Source organism: Gorilla gorilla, chromosome 8 (assembly GCF_029281585.2).
Source record: "Gorilla gorilla gorilla isolate KB3781 chromosome 8, NHGRI_mGorGor1-v2.1_pri, whole genome shotgun sequence".
Taxonomy (NCBI): Eukaryota; Metazoa; Chordata; class Mammalia; order Primates; family Hominidae; genus Gorilla; species Gorilla gorilla.
Genome location: NC_073232.2, coordinates 40,717,526 through 40,736,922, shown reverse-complemented (window position 1 = coordinate 40,736,922; position 19,397 = coordinate 40,717,526). Strand labels below are relative to the sequence as shown.

At 42.6% G+C, this 19,397-nt stretch overlaps 1 protein-coding gene across 12 annotated transcripts in view; it reads left to right on the top strand.

Annotated features, from left to right (window-relative positions):
• KAT6B (lysine acetyltransferase 6B) overlaps nucleotides 1-18,660 on the top strand; it is a 207,079-nt gene extending 188,419 nt beyond the window's left edge. For all 12 annotated transcript variants that reach the window (XM_055353381.2, XM_055353383.2, XM_055353380.2 and 9 more), the window contains 5 exons: nucleotides 6,634-6,865; nucleotides 7,178-7,337; nucleotides 7,933-8,274; nucleotides 11,000-11,291; nucleotides 14,516-18,660. In XM_055353381.2, coding sequence (XP_055209356.2) covers nucleotides 6,634-6,865; nucleotides 7,178-7,337; nucleotides 7,933-8,274; nucleotides 11,000-11,291; nucleotides 14,516-17,076 — 3,587 coding nt within the window. In that variant the 3' untranslated portion in view covers nucleotides 17,077-18,660. The remainder of the gene's footprint in view (nucleotides 1-6,633; nucleotides 6,866-7,177; nucleotides 7,338-7,932; nucleotides 8,275-10,999; nucleotides 11,292-14,515) is intronic.
• The last annotated feature ends 737 nt before the right edge of the window (nucleotides 18,661-19,397 follow it).

Below are 19,397 nucleotides of genomic sequence, written 5' to 3'. Positions count from 1 at the left end.
AATACGGGTGCCCTGTTACCCAACTTTAAAAAACTCATCTTTGTTTAGTGCACATGGTCTCAAAGTATGGTTCAGGGAGTCTACAAGGTCATAATTATTTTCCAAGTAGTACTAAGATACTCTTTTTCCTTTTTACTTTCATTTTCTTATGAGTATACAGAGGAGTTTTCCAGAATGTCATGACCTGTGATATCACAGCAGATTCAATACCAAAGCAATCTATGAAAATCTAGCAAGCCGGGTGCAGTGGCTCACGCCTGTAATCCCAGCACTTTGGGAGGCTGAGGTGGGAGGATCGCTTGAGCCTGAGAGTTTGAGACTAGCCTGGGCAACATAGGGAGACCCTGTCTTCTTGAAAAAGAAAAAGAAAGAACAAAATAAAGAGAGAAAGAGAGAATCTAACTGGCTTCTCTTAAGCCAGAAGTTAAAGAGATTTGCAAAACATGTAAAATAATGCCACTCTTTTCACTATAAATTTTATTTATATTTTAGAAAGTACAGGATTTTTTTAATTTAAAAAAGTTACATAATGGGTTTATTGTTATCTTTTAGATGAATTAATAAATATTTGTCAAATTTCTCAGTAAAATTAATAGATAGAGCCCTTAAAAGCAAAAGCTCTCTGAGTGCTGAGACCAAAGCATTTGAAAACTACCGATTTAAAGTATAAACCATTGCTATTCAAGTGTGGTCCATGGCACAGGAAGCTGTTAGACGTGCAGAATCTCAAGCCCCACCCCTGACCTACTGAACCGGAGTCCATGCTGTTAACCAGAACTAGTTTGTCTGCACAATGGAAGTTGAGAAGCAGAGGTGTAGAACATCTGCACAAAGCGATTTGGCAACTCAGTGACCTCTAGCCAAATTTCAGTCTGGTGGGGCTTTGGCGAGTCCATTCTCCAATTATCTTGCATCCAAGGAGCTGAGTGAGGTCTTACCTATTTGAGATTCTTCAGTCCTACTGTCTCTTAAGTGGCCACACCCTCATCAAAGCCAGCAGCTTCAGAGCAGGGTTCTAGTGGTGGTTTTCAAACTCGGGTACATCAGAATCACTTGGGGGACTTCTGAAAGCACAGATGCTGGGCTCTGCCTCTCCCCACCAAAGATCCTCATTCAGCAGGTCTGAGATAGGTTCTGAGAATTTAAAGTTCTAGCAAGTTCTCAGGTGATGTTGATGCCACAGGTCTCCACACTGAGATCTTGATAAACAGCGTTTATTCAAGTTCTTATATAATTATGTCATGCCCATAGGACTTATGGGAGAGAGGTCTTAAACTTCCACAGTTTCAACACCAATCTCTTAAAATGTAAAATATATGAAAAATTCAAAATTTCCATCTTTGCCAAGGAGGCACCTGTATCTTTTAATAAGTGGAAAGCAGTAAGATATCAGGCAGGTCACAGGTCATTTAGAGCACGGCTGTTCTCTTAAAATGATGTGAGAACTAAGGTTCAGCATCCTTCTGCACTAATTGCAAAATCACCACAAAATTTAAACGAGGAGATATAAATAGCCTGTCAGGTTCATTTGTCATTATTTAAACTGATAACATGCCATTCATCCAGTTGGTCAGTGCTGCTCTGCACCAGAAACCAGGAACAGATGAGCGTACAAACCAGTGAATTGCCATCTCCAAGCATGAGATAACTTGGTTAGAGTCATCAGATTTCCTGTGCTCAAAAGCTGCCATAAATCCCTGGCCTGGTGTCTGTTCCCAGGCTTGCAAACCCAGTGCCGTCGACTGATACAGACCTTTCAGCAGGATTTGCTGAGCTAAACAGGTGTCTGATGAAAAGTGTGTAATCCTCAAAGATTATCATCCCCTAAAAGCAGCTGGTGACCCCAAATTCACATAATCCAGAGAGATGGAAGTTGGGAGTGAGTAGCTTGCCAAAGTTTACACTTTGGTGTTTGAGGAGGTTCATATGGTTTGGTTTGGTTCCAGGTAGTGGAAGATGGAGGTGTGCAGGGGTGAGGGTGTCTGCCCCTGTCGGGGGAGATCCCTGTCCCTATCCATGCCCTTGCCTGAGAACATTATTCTACTATGGTCCATTTACACTCTTGAATACTCCTAGTTTAAAGGGAAGGAATTTTCATTTTCAATGAGCGTTAACATTACAGTTATTATGCTGGGAATTAAATTTAATTTGGGAATTTGGGTCTGCAAAAACATATCTTGACCTTGTCTAGATAGTTCCTTCCTTATCCTAATAGATCTGTCTACATGAGATAACTCTCTACCACTTTTATTTTCTCCCGCTGGGAGAGAGTTAACCATTTCAAACTCAGGGCTAGTTAACATGAGATTTGATTCTTTTACTGCAAGTAGTTAAGCCTTAACAGAGGTGAGGCACACTGGGGTTCCATGCAGTACAGCTTAGAAATGCTTACTTTTTATAGACAGAAATCGCATTGTTCTTCCTTTCCCTTTAAGCAGACATCTTGACAATCCTTTGAATTGATTATGTGGCCTGTATACCAAAAGTCAGATGTCACCTTCCCCAGGATAAGTACTTCCAGTAAAGCAAAAGAGGAAGCCAGCTTTTGCTACGATCAAGATAGTTGATGTGGATGAGGGGTTTATGGGCTACCCCGTTTTCAATTACAAGGCTCCCACTCACAGAGTAAGTGCTGTTCGCCAGCACCTCTGGCTCACAGACAAGTTCTAGGGAATAATTTCACCAGCGATTAATTATACTGCAGCTACTGGGATTTGTCCTCCAAACATCACTTTGTTTTCCATCTGAAACAGCCAGGTTTCTCCAGGGAGAGCTGAGGTTTTCTGATTGAAAGTATCCCGAGTTAAGGAGAAGTGTTAGAGCACCATGGGAATCTATTCACCAGGGGTGTACTGTACTTGTTTCAGATGCTTCAGGGTAATACACCAGCTTCTAAGATAAGTGCTTTTTTTTTTTTTTTTTGAGATGGAGTTTCACTCTTGTTGCCCAGGCTGGAGTGCAATGGCATGATCTTGGCTCACTGCAACCTCTGCCTCCCGGATTCAAGTGATTCTCCTGCCTCAGCCTCCCAAGTAGCTGGGATTACAGGCGCACGCCAACATGCCCGGCTAATTTTGTGTTTTTAGTAGAGATGGGGTTTCTCCATGTTGGTCAGGCTGGTCTCGAACTTCTGACCTCAGGTGATCCGCCCACCTCAGCCTCCCAAAGTGCTGGGATTACAGGCGTGAGCCACCGTGCCCAGCCAAGATAAGTGTTTTTTATTTCCCTGCATCTTAGATCAATTATTTGGAATTTTTTTGGTAAGTTAAATTTAAGAGCTGTAACTTAAACCACCACATCTCTATGATTACTCAATAAGTGAAATGTTCTTACCAAAAATTTTTCTTTCAATGGGCTATATCATAATTATGTTGTGAAGAGCCTAGAAAAAAATAGAGGCCGGGCGCAGTGGCTCACGCCTGTAATCCCAACACTTGAGGGACTGAGGTCAGGAGTTCGAGACCAGCCTGGGCAACATGGTGAAACCCTGTCTCTACTAAAAATGCAAAACTTAGCCAGGCATGGCCACTGGCGCCTGTAATCCCAGCTACTCAGGAAGCTGAGGCAGGAGAATCGCTTGAGCCTGGGAAGCGGAGGTTGCATCGAGCCCAAATCGTGCCATTGCACTCCAGCCTAGGCAACAGAGCAAGTCTCTGTCTCAAAAAAAAAAAAAGTACAAAGAAACAAAAGGTGGCAAGAAATTCCTTTTTTAAAACATCGCATGTTATGAGGGTCAGAGTAGTGAAGTGCCACCAGCTGCAGCCTTCTGAGAGGAAGTGCTGCTGCTGGTTCAAATGGAATTCTGTCCTACATCCACCAAGCACGCCAGTGGAGTGGACATGACACACACTTTTCTTCTAAGCTGTACAGTTTAACATATTACAAGTAAGTTCATTTAACTAGTAAGGAATCAGAAATGTATCTTTGTTCATTTTGATCGTTTTGATGGATTCTGTTTTCTCTTACATGAGTAGACTTTGTGGACTTCCAAATGGCTCCTGACATAAGTGCCAGTTCCTGCTATTATTAGTTCCTTGAGGGTCTCATGAGTCAGAGAGGAGAGGGAAAAACCCACTGCAAGCCATGCAGGGGTCCCTTCGGATAGTGGCCTTGTGCAGTCTGCAGCGTCGGTGCACGTCATCCCTGCACACCCGCCTGCTGTGCTCCAGCTGGAGCTTGGGTTTGCAGTTGTCTTCTTTACAGCACCCAGGGAAGCATGGCCTCCTGGCAGGTGTTGGCCACTCCCTGCTTTCTCCTGGCCTTTGCAAGCACAGTGCAAGGGTGTTTGCTGAAAAAGACCACTGGGCTTTCAGTGTACCCACACCCATCAGGGCTGATCACCCTGCTGCCACCTCCCCAGGACTCTTCCGTGACTATCAGTCATGGCCTGAAGTCTGTGTCCAAGGGAGTGTCCCAGGAGACAGCCACTTAACATGGTAGGAGTAGCAGGTGCTAAAAGGTTTATGCCTAAATGTTCCCCATGGACCCCAAGTTGCCTGCTAGTTTGAGTGGCCTAACCCATTTAGGCTCAGGCCCTGACAGGGTGTGTGTGCACCACTTCAGGGTGTGAAAGCATGAACAGCTGCGGAAAGCGTGGGTTTTCTGATGCTGGCTGCTGCTACCTTCCAGATTAGGGACTGTAGCGGGGAGACAGAACAAAGGAACACATGTGCTTCTGGGTAAGCTGGCCCATCATAGTGGGGGACATAAGGTATTGGGGGGCACATACCACCTTGGTATGAACACTTTGGTTGTACAGAATTCTTTCAGCAAGGCTGAGAGGAGTGGGGCTTTCTGTCCTTGACTGCTGGATTCAAATAAGCACCAGTAGAGGACCTGGGGACTTTCACACTCACTGCAGGGGACTTTCAATTGTGGAATCTCATGGACAAAAGGGGATGGTTCTATATCCACGGCTCTATGGTTCTCACCCCGCAGGAGTACAAAGCTGGGACCCCCCAGCCTCCTGGGTACGTTTCTCAGCATGTGCCAAGCACTTTGGAGGCAGGTGACGGATGTGCCAATTATCTGTATTCTGAGGTGTGGGCTCCCTTCATACTCTGGCAACACAGAGACGTAGAGAGCTCTTCTTCGTGTTGACAGGACACAATATGGGCTGGCTTCGGCACAGTGGCCATCACTGTGTTAGCATTCCTGACACACTGCTATTGAAAGCCCCAATCTGCTGCCAAATTACATGTAGACAGTGGTTTCACTGTAAAATGTTGCGGTGCTTGTTTGCATTCAGTCAAATGCTTTGCACTTAAACATGGGTTAAAGAGACAAATAAGTCAAAAGACCTTAGCAAAACCTGAAGTTAAATTTACGCCTATTCTTCATAATGGCATTCAGATTAAAGCCATCAAAATGCAAAATGCTGTGATTATACCCTTCGAGGGTTCAGGCTGGATTCTTGTTTTGTATTTCTGCATTACTGTATTTGCAGTGATTTTGAGATGCAGGAAAATGCATCAGAGGCATTGATTTCTTCTTTAACAAAAAATAACCCTAAAATTGAGAAAATTCTTGAGAATGCAGCCATTTTGGAAATGTAGATAAAGAAGAAAAATGCTGAAGATTTGGGTGGTTTACGGAGCAGTATGATTTTGTCATTGCTGCCACCTACTGTATGTGGTTGATGTTTGTTTAAACTTAGGAAGTTCATGAAGGTGAGGCTGTTGAAATAGATAATTAGAGCAAGGTAGACATCATTAGCTTATAGCATTTCTTTTCTACTCCATAAGTGGCTCTTAATTACCGAGACAGCCGCCAGCTTTCATTCATTACCTTCAAGTGGATTTAAAGGGCTGGTTTCTTTTTTTTTTTTTTTTTCCATTTTTAAAGTTCCTTTGCCAAGGAACCTTCACAGTAATGCTGTAAAATGCGTTCAAAAGCTTAAGATGCTGGGGGATTTTTCTGAGCATACATGCAATAGGTTGTTTTAAGGAGTTTGTTTTGTTTTGTCTTAATTTGTAGGAGCAATGTTCTGGGATTGGATTGTAAATTAATTTATATGAAAGAGGTGAAAATGGAGCTAGTGGAGCTGATGGGAGTTGCAGCAGTTGACTTGAAAGACATTCTTTTATTAGTCCTAAAACAAAGCTTCAGATCAACCTGCTAGTTAAATGTAACAAGCAATATAGACTCTGAGTCAACAGAGGTCCTTCTCTTTTTATTAAGACCCAGCTGTCAAAGGGTCATTAGGTCCTTCCTGTGGAAAACAACTTGCCCATTAATGTTGGGGGTGGTCCCTCGACAGGATTTCTGAGTAAGTGCCTGACATTTCGTTTTTGAAAGAATCTAAAGCTGTGGGAGACTTAGATGTTGAGACTTAGCAGGAGTAATGTCTTCAACCATAGCTTTTAGTCTTTGTTAAATATGCCACAATATGTGTTTGGAATGCTGCTGCTAGCTGCGTGAATTGACTTAGAGTGCCACTGTCAAAGATTCAGGAGTGTAAACTTCACGGAGATTAAATCACTATAACTGGGAAGAGGCTACATTCCTAAAGCGAATGCACTTCTCTGTTGTGATGTTTTTACCTTGTCACTACTCATATTATTTCTAGTGGCTCCTGTTCTAAGCTCTGGGAATGCCACAGTGAGGAATGCCCATTTATTTTTTCTGCCCTAGGCTATTTGCTTTCTAGAAGAGAAGGCCAAGCAGGGTCTCCTGAAAAGCCTCTCTCCGATCTGGGCCGTCTCTCCTACCTGGCATATTGGAAGAGCGTCATCTTGGAGTATCTCTACCACCACCATGAGAGGCACATCAGCATCAAGGCAATTAGCAGAGCGACGGGCATGTGCCCACATGACATTGCCACCACTCTGCAGCACCTCCACATGATCGACAAGAGAGATGGCAGGTGAGTCCTGGGACCCTGGGCAGCTCCGTGGCTCAGGCATCCCACACCAGAAAGGGTCCCTGGAGATAGGTGCATTCATTCAACTTAAAGACTGAGGTTCCCTAACAGTATTATCAAACCTTTTCTCCTAAAAATAACACATGAAATGACACTTTTTTGCTGGTTGGATTCCAGTGTTCTGTACCCTCTCATTGAGGTGCTTTCTGATTTTTCCTAACGCAGATAACATTAGTGTTAGCATATGTCTGTATGTGAAGCTGAAGTGAAATTTCAGCTTGTGATTACATCTTGTTCTGCCTTATCACATTACAGATTTGTCATCATTAGACGGGAAAAGTTGATATTGAGCCACATGGAAAAGCTGAAAACCTGTTCCAGAGCCAATGAACTTGATCCAGACAGTCTGAGGTGGACCCCAATTTTAATTTCTAATGCTGCAGTGTCTGAAGAAGAGCGAGAAGCTGAGAAAGAGGTAATGATTGTCTTTATCATCCTAAGTTGTGTAACTTCAATCTTGTAGCATTCTTAAGCTAAGAAAGTCATTAAGATCGTTGTCAAAAGCTTGGTTATGTAGAGATAGCATGTGAAATGATATGGCACTAATTTATCCTAACTGAGGTTGCATGGTAAGACATGATAATTTTATTGAATTGAGTATGAAAAATGAAACATTTATCATTGATTACAAAGCAGCATTTTTCACTACTGAGAGCATGTAATCGGATCAAATTCGGTGCTGAGCTCCAAGGCTGCAGTGTCAATCGATTCTTTGTGTTTATGAACTTGCTTAAAGTGCTCCTTGCCAGTGAGCATGTAATGTAGTGATAAAGGACTCAAATCAATTCGCTGCATCATTAATACTGTTAAATATCCCATGAAACCCAATCTTCTTTGATTTGTTATCCTAACTGATGCAAAAGGTTCCTGAGATGATGCAGCTGGAATGTGCTTGGCTGGCTGGCTGTCCTGATCAGAACCGACTTAGAGACACTTTGCCATTGATCCTCAGAGGCTCTGGCTGTGTAACTGCCCTCTCACTGGCCACCATTTTTACCCTCCCCACTTAGGCTGAGCGGCTAATGGAACAAGCTAGCTGCTGGGAGAAGGAGGAACAAGAAATCCTGTCAACTAGAGCTAACAGTAGGCAATCACCTGCAAAAGTACAATCGAAAAATAAATATTTGCATTCCCCGGAGAGCCGGCCAGTCACAGGGGAGCGAGGGCAGCTGCTGGAGCTGTCTAAAGAGAGCAGTGAAGAAGAAGAGGAGGAGGAGGACGAGGAGGAGGAAGAAGAGGAGGAGGAGGAAGAGGACGAAGAGGAGGAAGAAGAGGAAGAAGAAGAAGAAGAAAATATTCAAAGCTCTCCCCCAAGATTGACGAAACCACAGTCAGTTGCCATAAAGAGAAAGGTAGGTGTCTGTTTAGATTTTCTGTGAGTCGCCTTCAATCAAATCTTATTTGTCATTGCAGACATTCTGTCTATTAGTATTTGTTTCACTCTCTGTTCTTTAGTCGTAGTTTATGTGTACCCAGTCCCGCTGATCATATATCATAATCGTTTATCTCACAGTCATGATTATGTTTACTTTTGAGGTTTGTTAGTGCTGTGACAGGAAACCAGGAACAGGCCAGCCTCTTAGTCTAGTAGTCACTGCCACCTGCTGGTCTGCAGGAGTAGAGTAACTGAGGTTTATGGGAACAAAAAGGGGCCCCAGAAAGCACTTAAACCACCCTCCAAGACCTAGAGGCCAGGAGACTTCTCTAAGGTCATATGGTATTAGAGATGGAAGCAGAACCAAATGCGTGCTCAAGACTCTAAGCCTGGGTTGGGCGCAGTGGCTCACGCCTGTAATCCCAGCACTTTGGGAGGCCAAGGTGGGCAGATCACCTGAGGTCAGGAGTTCAAGACCAGCCTGGCTAACGTGGTGAAATCCCGTCTCTGCTAAAAATAACAAAAAATTAGCCAGACGTGGTAGCACGCGCCTGTAATCCCAGCTACTCGGGAGGCTGAGACAGGAGAACCCAGGGAGGCAGAGGTTGCAGTAAGCCGAGATTGCACCATTGCACTCCAGCCTGGGCAACAAGAGCGAAACTCTGTCTCAAAACAGAACAAAAAGACTCCAAGCCCAGTACTCTTCATGCTGTTTCTTTCTCTTGTTCTTGGCACAGAATTGTTAGAAAGCATTTTAGGCCCTTAATTTTGATGGTGATATTTTGCATTTGTGGCCAACTGCGCATTACTGCATCTCCTCAGATCTTAGTAGCCCAGTGGTGTCTCTAGATGGACCATATCATCTCCAATGGTACAGAAAGTAAAGAATTGACTTTGTTTTTAGGTAACTGCTCACCCAGATCTGATATCTTTGTCTTCAGTATCTATCTGGGACATAGAGGAGAGCCAAGACTGATAGAGATATCACAATACAAGCTAAGGCTCTGCCCCAAGGCCATCTGATGTGGCATCTGTTAGGGAACTTGCTGTTCTAACTCCCAGCTCAGCGCTCTTCTAGGCCTGGCAGTCTTCTGGAAGGGTCTCCATGGGGAGGTGGTAGAAAGGAGCATCCCACAAAGTAGACTTCAGGCTTAAGAATAATGTTTCCATTTCTTAGGAGGAGTGTGTATTCATGTGTTGTATATATAATAAAAGAAACTTGTTCTAAAACTATCAAAAACCAGAATCATCCAAGGCATGATCTGAACCGGACTCAACCTGAAGAAAACCAGTTCTCTACCTTGGCTTCCCTCATATTAGGGAAAATTCTCATGGATTAAAGAGGGCAGGCAGACTGGGGGGAATAATAACCGTAAATGTTAAATTATAGAATACGATTAACTGGCTACGTGTGTGCTTCAGTGAGCATTCAGAGCGTTAACAAAAGTAAGACACAAGAATTCTTGGAGGCCAGACACAGTGGCTCACGCCTATAATCCCCACACTTTGGGAAGCTGAGGCAGGAGGATCATTTGAGCTCAGGAGTTCAAGACCAGCCTGGGCAACAAAGCAAGACTCTGTCTCTATAAAAAATGAATAAATATTTTAAAAATAGTAAGAATAATAATTGAATACAGTTTACCTGAAGGTTAGCTTTTAACCATGCATATTGAACCCTTCTTTGCAGTGTATTTTCAATAATTTGGGGGACAACAATTACATCTTAGCAGCAAATCTACCTGCTATTCCTCTATTTGAATTTTGTGTCATTAAAAACTTTTTTGCTGGGGGAAAAATATTTTATAATTACAATTATGGACAGTCATTTGTGCCAACCTTTAGTGCAAACAGAAAAAATATTTTTAGGCCAGGTGCGGTGGCTCACACCTATAATCCCAGCACTCTGGGAGGCCAAGGCGGGTGGACCACTTGAGCTCAGGAGTTCGAGACCAGCCTAGGCAACATGGCAAAGCCCTGTCTCTACAAAAAAGAAAAATAAAAGAAAAAAATATTTTTAGATCATACAAATAAGACATCTGGCATGTCTTTAACATTTTTAGATGCCTTCTATTAAAATATTTTGCCAGGTTATCAGTTGCTTACATCTCAGCAGCCACCAATACTTGACTTTGTTAACATTTTAAACAGTAATCCTTTCTTCAAGTACCTTTCCTTTCCTTTTCATAGCCCTGAAGTCCTATGGAATGAGAAAAAGTAGGTTGGTCTTGTATCATATTTCCCAGTGCTGTCCACATAGTGGGTGCTCCTTCAAGAGTTATCAAGTATTAAATGGGTTAACCCAGTGGCTAGTTAATTACAGCACCATTTATAAAGACCTTAGAGTCTGTGATGACCTTAAATGTCTGTGATGTGAGGAATATTGAAGCCAGCAAGTACCATTGGAAAAATATATGCTAGAAAAGCAAAGCTTAGTTTTTAAAATCTCCAGTCAAGCTGCTAGGATGTTCCCTCTCAAAGCATCTGCTTGAGTAAATAACTGTATTATTTGGAAAACACTTGCCCGTGTAGTTGGAGCCCGAGAGGGATGTTAGACATCAAATGGAAGGTTAAGTACAAAGGCATTACAGAAGTCACCACGTGTAAGATTCTCAGACACGCGTTCAGTACATGTCTACTGCATATCGACTCAACCATTTAATTTCTCATGAGCTCTTATGTGTTATGTTTGGAATTAATTTCAGAGGCCTTTTGTACTAAAGAAGAAAAGAGGTCGTAAACGCAGGAGGATCAACAGCAGTGTAACAACAGAGACCATTTCAGAGACGACAGAAGTACTGAATGAGCCCTTTGACAACTCAGATGAAGAGAGGCCAATGCCACAGCTGGAGCCTACCTGTGAGATTGAAGTGGAGGAAGATGGCAGGAAGCCAGTCCTGAGAAAAGCATTCCAACATCAGCCTGGGAAGAAAAGACAAACAGAGGAAGAGGAAGGAAAAGACAATCATTGCTTCAAGAATGCTGACCCTTGTAGAAGTAAGTAGAGGAATGATAAAAACCTTACCCTTGAGAATGTCTGTATCTGACTGGATGCCAAAGAGCAGGCCTCTGGCGTGATGCCCAGAGGCACCTGGGAAGTGGTGCTGATGCACCTGGAGCAAGTGCCCATCTGCCCTTTCCCATCCTTACAAGCTTCTCTCCCTTCTTCCTGGAATTGGATTTTATGTTAAACAACTTCTAAGGCCAGAACATTCCTCTAGGTGGGTTCATCTCACTTACCAGAAATTGGCTTATCCCCAAAACCTTTGAAGTCTGTTGGTAAGAAACACATTACATTTCCTTGATTCTAATATGTACTTTTTTTTCACATTTAGTTATTTCTGAAATCAAGGTATATATTATTATCAGTGTGAGCATTGAATGGAATCGTTTCTTTTTTCCTGGAAAACAAATACTAGTAAATCAATAGTACATCTTATAATCAGTAGTGTCGTAGTATATACTACTATAAAGATTCATCTAAACTAAGCTGGGCATGATGGCTTACACCTGTAATCTCAGCACTTTGGGAGGCTGAGGCAGGTGGATCACTTGAGCCCAGGAGTTTGAGACCAACCTAGGCAACATGGCAAAGCGCCTACTCTAAAAAAAATACAAAAATTAATCAGATGTAGTGGTGTGCACCTGTAGTCTCAGCACTTTTGGAGACTGAGGCAGCTGGATCACTTGAGCCCAGGAGTTTGAGACCAGCCTGAGCAACATGGCAAAACCCCATCTCTACAAAAGATACAAAAATTAGTCAGGAGTGGTGGTGTGTGCCTATAGTCCCAGCTACTTGGGAGGCTGAGTTGGGAGGATCACCTGAGCTCAGGGTGATCGTGCCACTGCACTCCAGCCTGGGTGACAGAATGAGACCCTTTCTCAAAAAAAAAAAAAAAAAAAAAAAAGAACCATCTAAACTTACCCACACATCAATATTAGCTTTGATAATATTGCATAACATAGAAATCAGTAAACTGACTTTCCTTTTAAGTTGACAGGGACACCTCTACCCCATCCTCTAAAAAATATACTGAACACCAGTGAATCATCTTTAAAAGCACCCATCCTTGCCTGTCAGGTTGAGAACGTGTGCTCCCAGCTGAATCATGAGGGTTTATGGTATACTCTGTCTATTCCCTGGCCAAGATGACTCTATTCAGAACTTACTCTAATCTGGGGAACAGGCCATCTCATTTCCCTGGGAACCACAGGATCACTCTAGCTTTTGAAAAGCCACAGTTTTAAGAACATATGCAAGCATCTTCTTGATTTTCTTAGTTCACAGAAATGCTATTCCTGCATACAGTATTTTGCTGAAGGAATGACTTCTTACCCTGGGTATAGAGAAACCAAGCCTTATTCTTTGGGTTTTTTTTTTTTTTAAACAAATAACAACAAACTGCAGTGAGCGATCATTTTGTGTGTGAAAATGAGCTTTATTTCCCCTTCTTGGATGTTTTCTCATATTATGCCTGATTCCTTTCAGGATGTCCTTCTTTCTTAAAAATAATTGTCAGAAAGCTCATCTTCTGATTTTGGGAGGTGTTCCAACAAAAGCCGGTAGGTCCAGTAGCATGTAGAATAAGAATGCAGAATCCAGCCAGGCATGGTGGCTCATGCCTGTAATCCCAGCACTTTGGGCAGCCGAGGCAGGCAGATCACCTGAGGTCAGGAGTTCAAGACCAGCCTGGCCAACATGGTGAAACCCCATCTCTACCAAAAGTACAAAAAAATTAGCTGGGCGTGGTGATGCATGCCTGTAAGTCCCAGCTACCTGGGAGGCTGAGGCAGGAGAATCGCTTGAACCTGGGAGACAGAGGTTGCAGTGAGCCGAGATCATGCCACTGCACTCCAGCCTGGGCAACAGAGCAAGACTGTCTCAAAAATAAAAAGAATGTGGAATCCGGGGGCACTGGCATGGCTATTACCTGCCATTGTGAATAGAAATGTCCTGAGATGACTCTTAACTCGGGCATGGTACTCGGCACTTCTCAAGGAACCATTCTACATCACATATGTGTTCTTTTCAGCTGGTCGGTTTGAATGTAGTACTTGCAGGTAAGTTTATCTGTAATCCTTTTATTACCTAAATCAGCCAATGCTTACTCTGCTATCCACCAGTTGGACTAGAACTCACTCTATTCTGGCAGAAGGGATATCTGTTTTATGATGATTGTGAGATCTTATTTTTATTCTCCAAAATAGAGTTTCTAATAAGACTGTTGTCCTATATAAAGCTTTTCCTCTAAATTGACCACTGATTCTAGAAGATTGGTGTAATCTAAAGATCTTAAGAATACTTGGGTGCTTCATGCATATATTTATTAATATGTATATAGCTATTCATCTGCTTGTATAAATATGTACATATTTACATTTATATTAACATGTGCATATAGGTTCAGTAAAAAGCTCACCTGAACTGAAATGAACTTCACAGTTATGGTTTGTTTCTAAGTGTCTTTAATATGCAAACCTTACATCAGCAACATACTGATCCAGAATTCAGTGTGGACAGAATTAGTGTTAAAAAGAATACCTGTATTTTAAATGTTCAGGAATTTGCTAGTAATTACATTGTAGTTTGTATCATGCAAAAATGATGATCCTAAAAATGATGATTACAAATGCATTTGTTTTGGGTATTTAGTTATTTACTGATTTGTTTCAGAGGTACACAGCTTATTTTTATGCCAGAGAGAACATTCAAATCAAAGTAAATAAATCATGTCATCCAAGATCATTTACATCCTATAAATGTCCACAAACAGAGGTTTACTTTCTCTGGGTAGATATGAGAGTTAAGGCTTCTAGTCATTTTTCCAGGACAGTAATGATTTGTATATAAGCTAGCATTAATTCCTTTCCCCTATATTTCCTAATTTGTAAATGTTCAAATTGATTTTTTTTTTTACACTGTGGAACTCTGGGCTTTTGCATCAGAGAATGTCTTGTTCATTAAACTCAAATAAGCACATTAGCATTGCCTATATCCATGTGTTCCCAATATGTTACTCTCCCAGGCCTAGGTTATTTACTTGGTTTATACCACAATATTATTACACATTAGCCTTGATTATGTCTTTACCATCAACTCTTAACATGCCAAATTGAAAGCAGTGTTTGCTAATTAATTTAGAGGAATGAATTCAAGTTGCCCATGGTTATGCTTTCTAAGACTGTTTTTTTTTCCTTCCCCTTTTTGTCTTTTCACTAAGACAATATGAATGATGATTCAAGTAACTTGAAAGAAGGCAGTAAAGACAATCCCGAACCTCTAAAGTGCAAACAAGTGTGGCCAAAAGGAACAAAGCGCAGTCTATCTAAGTGGAGGCAAAACAAAGAGAGGAAGACTGGATTTAAACTGAATTTGTACACCCCGCCAGAAACACCCATGGAGCCTGACGAGCAGGTAACAGTGGAAGAACAGAAGGAGACTTCAGAAGGAAAAACCAGCCCCAGTCCCATCAGGATTGAGGAGGAGGTCAAGGAAACTGGGGAAGCCCTGCTGCCTCAAGAGGAAAACAAAAGGGAAGAAACATGTGCCCCTGTAAGTCCAAACACATCACCAGGTGAAAAACCAGAAGATGAACTCATCAAACCTGAGGAAGAGGAAGAGGAGGAGGAGGAGGAAGAGGAAGAAGAGGAAGAAGAGGAAGGGGAAGAAGAAGAAGAAGAAGGAGGAAATGTAGAAAAAGATCCAGATGGTGCTAAAAGCCAAGAAAAAGAGGAACCAGAAATCTCCACGGAAAAAGAAGACTCTGCACGTTTGGATGATCACGAAGAGGAGGAGGAAGAGGATGAAGAGCCATCCCACAACGAGGACCATGATGCCGATGACGAGGATGACAGCCACATGGACTCTGCCGAAGTGGAGAAGGAAGAGCTGCCCAGAGAAAGCTTCAAAGAAGTACTGGAAAACCAGGAGGCTTTTTTAGACCTTAATGTGCAGCCTGGTCACTCGAACCCAGAGGTCTTAATGGACTGTGGTGTCGACCTGACAGCTTCTTGTAACAGTGAGCCCAAGGAGCTTGCTGGGGACCCTGAAGCTGTACCCGAATCTGACGAGGAGCCACCCCCAGGAGAACAGGCACAGAAGCAGGACCAAAAGAACAGCAAAGAAGTCGATACAGAGTTCAAAGAGGGAAACCCAGCAACCATGGAAATCGACTCTGAGACTGTCCAGGCAGTTCAGTCTTTGACCCAGGAGAGCAGTGAACAGGACGACACCTTTCAGGATTGTGCCGAGACTCAAGAGGCCTGTAGAAGCCTACAGAATTACACCCGTGCAGACCAAAGTCCACAGATTGCTGCCACGCTCGATGATTGCCAACAGTCGGACCACAGTAGCCCAGTTTCATCCGTCCACTCCCATCCTGGCCAGTCCGTACGTTCTGTCAACAGCCCAAGTGTCCCTGCTCTGGAAAACAGCTATGCCCAAATCAGCCCAGATCAAAGTGCCATCTCAGTGCCATCTCTGCAGAACATGGAAACCAGTCCCATGATGGATGTACCATCAGTTTCAGATCATTCACAGCAAGTCGTAGACAGTGGATTTAGTGACCTGGGCAGTATCGAGAGCACAACTGAGAACTACGAAAACCCAAGCAGCTACGATTCTACTATGGGAGGCAGCATCTGTGGAAACGGCTCTTCACAGAACAGCTGCTCCTATAGCAACCTCACCTCCAGCAGTCTGACACAGAGCAGCTGTGCTGTCACCCAGCAGATGTCCAACATCAGCGGGAGCTGCAGCATGCTGCAGCAAACCAGCATCAGCTCCCCTCCGACCTGCAGCGTCAAGTCTCCTCAAGGCTGTGTGGTGGAGAGGCCTCCAAGCAGCAGCCAGCAGCTGGCTCAGTGCAGCATGGCTGCTAACTTCACCCCACCCATGCAGCTGGCTGAAATCCCCGAGACGAGCAACGCCAACATTGGCTTATACGAGCGAATGGGTCAGAGTGATTTTGGGGCTGGGCATTACCCACAGCCGTCAGCCACCTTCAGCCTTGCCAAACTTCAGCAGTTAACTAATACACTTATTGATCATTCATTGCCTTACAGCCATTCCGCTGCTGTGACTTCCTATGCAAACAGTGCCTCTTTGTCCACACCATTAAGTAACACAGGGCTTGTTCAGCTTTCTCAGTCTCCACACTCCGTCCCTGGGGGACCCCAAGCACAAGCTACCATGACCCCACCCCCCAACCTGACTCCTCCTCCAATGAATCTGCCGCCGCCTCTTTTGCAACGGAACATGGCTGCATCAAATATTGGCATCTCTCACAGCCAAAGACTGCAAACCCAGATTGCCAGCAAGGGCCACGTCTCCATGAGAACCAAGTCAGCGTCTCTGTCACCAGCCGCTGCCACCCATCAGTCACAAATCTATGGGCGCTCCCAGACTGTAGCCATGCAGGGTCCTGCACGGACTTTAACGATGCAAAGAGGCATGAACATGAGTGTGAACCTGATGCCAGCGCCAGCCTACAATGTCAACTCTGTGAACATGAACATGAACACTCTCAACGCCATGAATGGGTACAGCATGTCCCAGCCAATGATGAACAGTGGCTACCACAGCAATCATGGCTATATGAATCAAACGCCCCAATACCCTATGCAGATGCAGATGGGCATGATGGGCACCCAGCCATATGCCCAGCAGCCAATGCAGACCCCACCCCACGGTAACATGATGTACACGGCCCCCGGACATCACGGCTACATGAACACAGGCATGTCCAAACAGTCTCTCAATGGCTCCTACATGAGAAGGTAGACAATGTGGGCAGTCCACAAAACCTACGGGGCATCACTATTGGATTGATCTGCACAAATACCTTTGAAGAGTACGATTTCAAAACCAGCAATTGGTGTGAATGCAAAAACATTTGTTGGCACCATTTATTTAAAAAAAAAAAAAGCTGTATGCAGCAGAAAGCCTTATACAAGTTGTTTTTCTTTTTTTCCTTTTTCTTTTTTTTTTTTTTGGTACCTTCATTTCTGTTACTTTTATATAAAATTCTCTGCAAAGGAAGGCCTCTCTTTGGACTACAATTTGGAGGCAGCCACTTGTTGTGCCTGCTTCTATTAAACAATGTGGATATCAAGCCCCCCCAAATTATCTGTTTTAATATTGAACCTAGAGCTTTTTTTTTTCCCTTCCCTGTCCACTCCATGTAAATGCCTTTAGCATTTCAGTTATTGTATATTTTGTTTAAGGTGACACTTCAGCATGCCGCTAATGTCTTTGTTAGTGACAGTGCATTTTGTAGTACTGTACAAGTGTTGTGCTAACAGTAAGCCATTTCTTAAGTTTTTTGCCTTGATTAGGGTGCCCTAATTTGAGGGTTTTAAAAAAAAACTATATTTTTGTTAATTATAAAACTGTAAAGAGCTATAAAAGCTATTCCCATTTGGTTAGTCAAAAGGGTTTTATTGCTAAATGTTTGGTGTAAAGTTGAGACCCTTTTCCATTTTGGTGACAGATTTCTTTGGGGAAAAAAGGCAGCTTTCTGTTTTATAAATGCAGACTTCTGTTTATTGAATGAAGCATATCTCAGTGTTTATCTGTCAGGTTTTGAAACATTTCATATATGTCCAAATACTTGGCAGGATTTAAAAAAAAATAGTGAATTTGGTGTAAAGTTGCTATTTTATGGAAATGCCTCTAACTTTACATTTTCATTCCATCTGTAGATTTTTCTATCTTTATAAAATATTGGAGTTATTTTTTAAGGAAAAATAGAAAAGTAGCTTGTGAATAGCTCAAACTAAGCTTACAAATCGCATGTAAAAAAGCAAAAAAGTTATTTGTGTCTGTTTATATTGCTTCCTTTTTTGTAGCCTTTGTACCTGTACAGGGTGACAGTAAGGGCCAAGCAGGAGAGGCGTAATCCTTGTATAAAATAGGATCCAGCGACACTCTTGTATTTATCTGTTCTCTTTTTAGTCAGTCACTTCAAAAAAACAAAAAACAAAAAAAAGCTGTACATTTTAACATAAAATAAATTATGATGAGCCATTTTTAGCCTCTTGTGTCCTGTCATATTATGATTGATAGAGAATGACCAATGGAACTGTATCATGTGTCACGCCTCAGAACACATACACATTTTGGGAAAATAAATTATTTAGTGTAAATTGGAGTTATGGGATTTTCTGATTTGTTTTGACTTTGGGGGAGGGGTTGGCAATAAATAAGAGTAATATCTAATAAAACCATCACATATACCAAATACCTATTTAATAAATTAATTTATAATGGATTTTAATGCTTTTCATGAAAGTTTATTTTATGCGAGTGCATACCTTCTGTATGCCAATCATTGTCTTTAAAATAAAGTGAAATTGTTTTTTTCTTTTGGACTTTGATCTTCATTTGCAAAGAGATCCCGCACAAATATCCAGCTGCCTCACTCGCACAGTCTGTAGAAACATCCCTCCAAGCCTCGCACCAGGGTAGCAAACTTCCTTTTTATAAAGATTCATACCAAAAAAAGCACCCAATTTGGGATTGTATGTTTGAAAAATCATTTTCTTTTTAAAAAGTGTGAACATTTTGCTCTGTTGTGAATGATTGTTTGTTTTCTTTAGAGTCTAAAGTTTAGACCTCCTGCCAAAAGTGAATATTCACAAGTATAGCGTTCAGAGAAAGTTCTGAGTGTTGCTCGAATTTGGTTATTTGAGCAACAAGTCTAGAAATGAATGCTTGACCTAGCACCCGTGTGAAACTAGCCCGTTAAGCTCTCCAGGTGTCTGAACATGTGTGCTCGCAACTCCTGTTAAGCAGGTCACTACCCTGTGGAGGAAAAAAGTTGCTTTTGCACTGTTGATTCAACACACACACAAAAAAAATTAGATGTTTTACAAAGCATAGACATAAGCCTTAAAGTGGACCCAAAATCGTGCAAGGGCAAGATAGAGCGTACACACCAGAATAAAAGGCCTTGTGCAGACGGAGGGCGCCCAGTGGAGTTCTGCCTTGTACTCTCACCCTTATCGTTATTTTCTTTCACAGTTACAAAGTGTACTGGGTTTAGTGTCACGATTTTATCTTTCAGTCCCTTCCTTCCTCAACTGCAAAGTCAATGGGGGTAA